The sequence below is a fragment of the Geospiza fortis genome, unplaced genomic scaffold (genome assembly GCF_000277835.1).
Source record: "Geospiza fortis unplaced genomic scaffold, GeoFor_1.0 scaffold66, whole genome shotgun sequence".
Classification (NCBI taxonomy): Eukaryota; Metazoa; Chordata; class Aves; order Passeriformes; family Thraupidae; genus Geospiza; species Geospiza fortis.
Genome location: NW_005054312.1, coordinates 10,534,458 through 10,535,356, shown reverse-complemented (window position 1 = coordinate 10,535,356; position 899 = coordinate 10,534,458). Strand labels below are relative to the sequence as shown.

Genomic DNA, 899 nt, shown 5'->3' with positions numbered 1-899 from the left:
CATCCCCTCACCACCAGAGCCCGTTCTTCCCCACAGCATTGCATCACCACCACCTCCCCTTGTTAATTCCGCTCGTCCCCACGCCCCCCTGCCACACTTATTTTAGTTTTTCACCCAGGTCCATAGCGGTGAACCCGCAAACAAGGCTGCAGCGAGTCCCCGCTGCAAATGTCTCTGTGGGTGACACTGGGGAGAGCAGGGCCGAGCATCCCCCTCTGCTGCTCGGGGAAGCCGCTCGGCCGGGGCCCAGGAGGTGCCCTTCTCCAGCGGGGCGCTACCAGGATGCTCCAAGCAGGAGGTGACGTCCCAGTGGGGGGGACACGAGGAGAAGGGCTGAGACACAGAGGTGCTCTCCTGCGTGAAGCATGTTCGGGGGGAGACAGGGGGCTGCAGGTTGACCTTCCCATCCCCTAACTCCCTCCCTGCCTATCCCTGGTCCATGGGTGCCCCCCTCCCCGCCCTCCCCTCCTCCCTCAACTCCAGCGCCGAGGAAGCCGAGCCGGAGGCAGTGCTGAGCCGGATATGCAGCGACTCCCCGCATCCCTCCTTGTGAGTATCCCTCGCTCCTCCTGATGCCTTCGGAGGAGACCGATGGACGGACGGACGGGCAGCCAGAGGTGGACTAGTCTCTCCTATTTGCAAAGCTAGGGTGGAGGGGAACTTCTTCTAATATCCCCTTCCCCATCCTCTGTCTTCTTCCCCTCTTCCCCTCCTCCTCTTCCTCCACCTCCTCAGCCACGATACCCTTAAAAAAAAAAAAAAGGTGGAGGAAGGGGGATATGGGAAACCTGCTGGCAGGTGGAAGGAACCGGGAAATGGAATCACCGTAAAGACTAGGACTCAGGGAAAAAAAATCCCCCCAGAATGCCCACCCCCCTAAGGAAGGAGGGAGGCAGGGC

The 899-nt window shown here is 60.8% G+C and overlaps 1 protein-coding gene across 2 annotated transcripts in view; it reads left to right on the top strand.

Annotated features, from left to right (window-relative positions):
- Window positions 1-221: 221 nt before the first annotated feature.
- IFITM10 (interferon induced transmembrane protein 10) overlaps window positions 222-899 on the top strand; it is an 11,257-nt gene continuing 10,579 nt past the window's right edge. Inside the window, exon 1 of one of the 2 annotated variants that reach the window (XM_005419520.1) lies at window positions 222-549. In XM_005419520.1, the coding sequence (XP_005419577.1) occupies window positions 440-549 (110 nt within the window). In that variant the 5' untranslated portion in view covers window positions 222-439. Of the gene's footprint in view, window positions 618-899 lie in introns of both variants that reach the window. The other variant, XM_014306423.2, reaches the window with a different exon arrangement.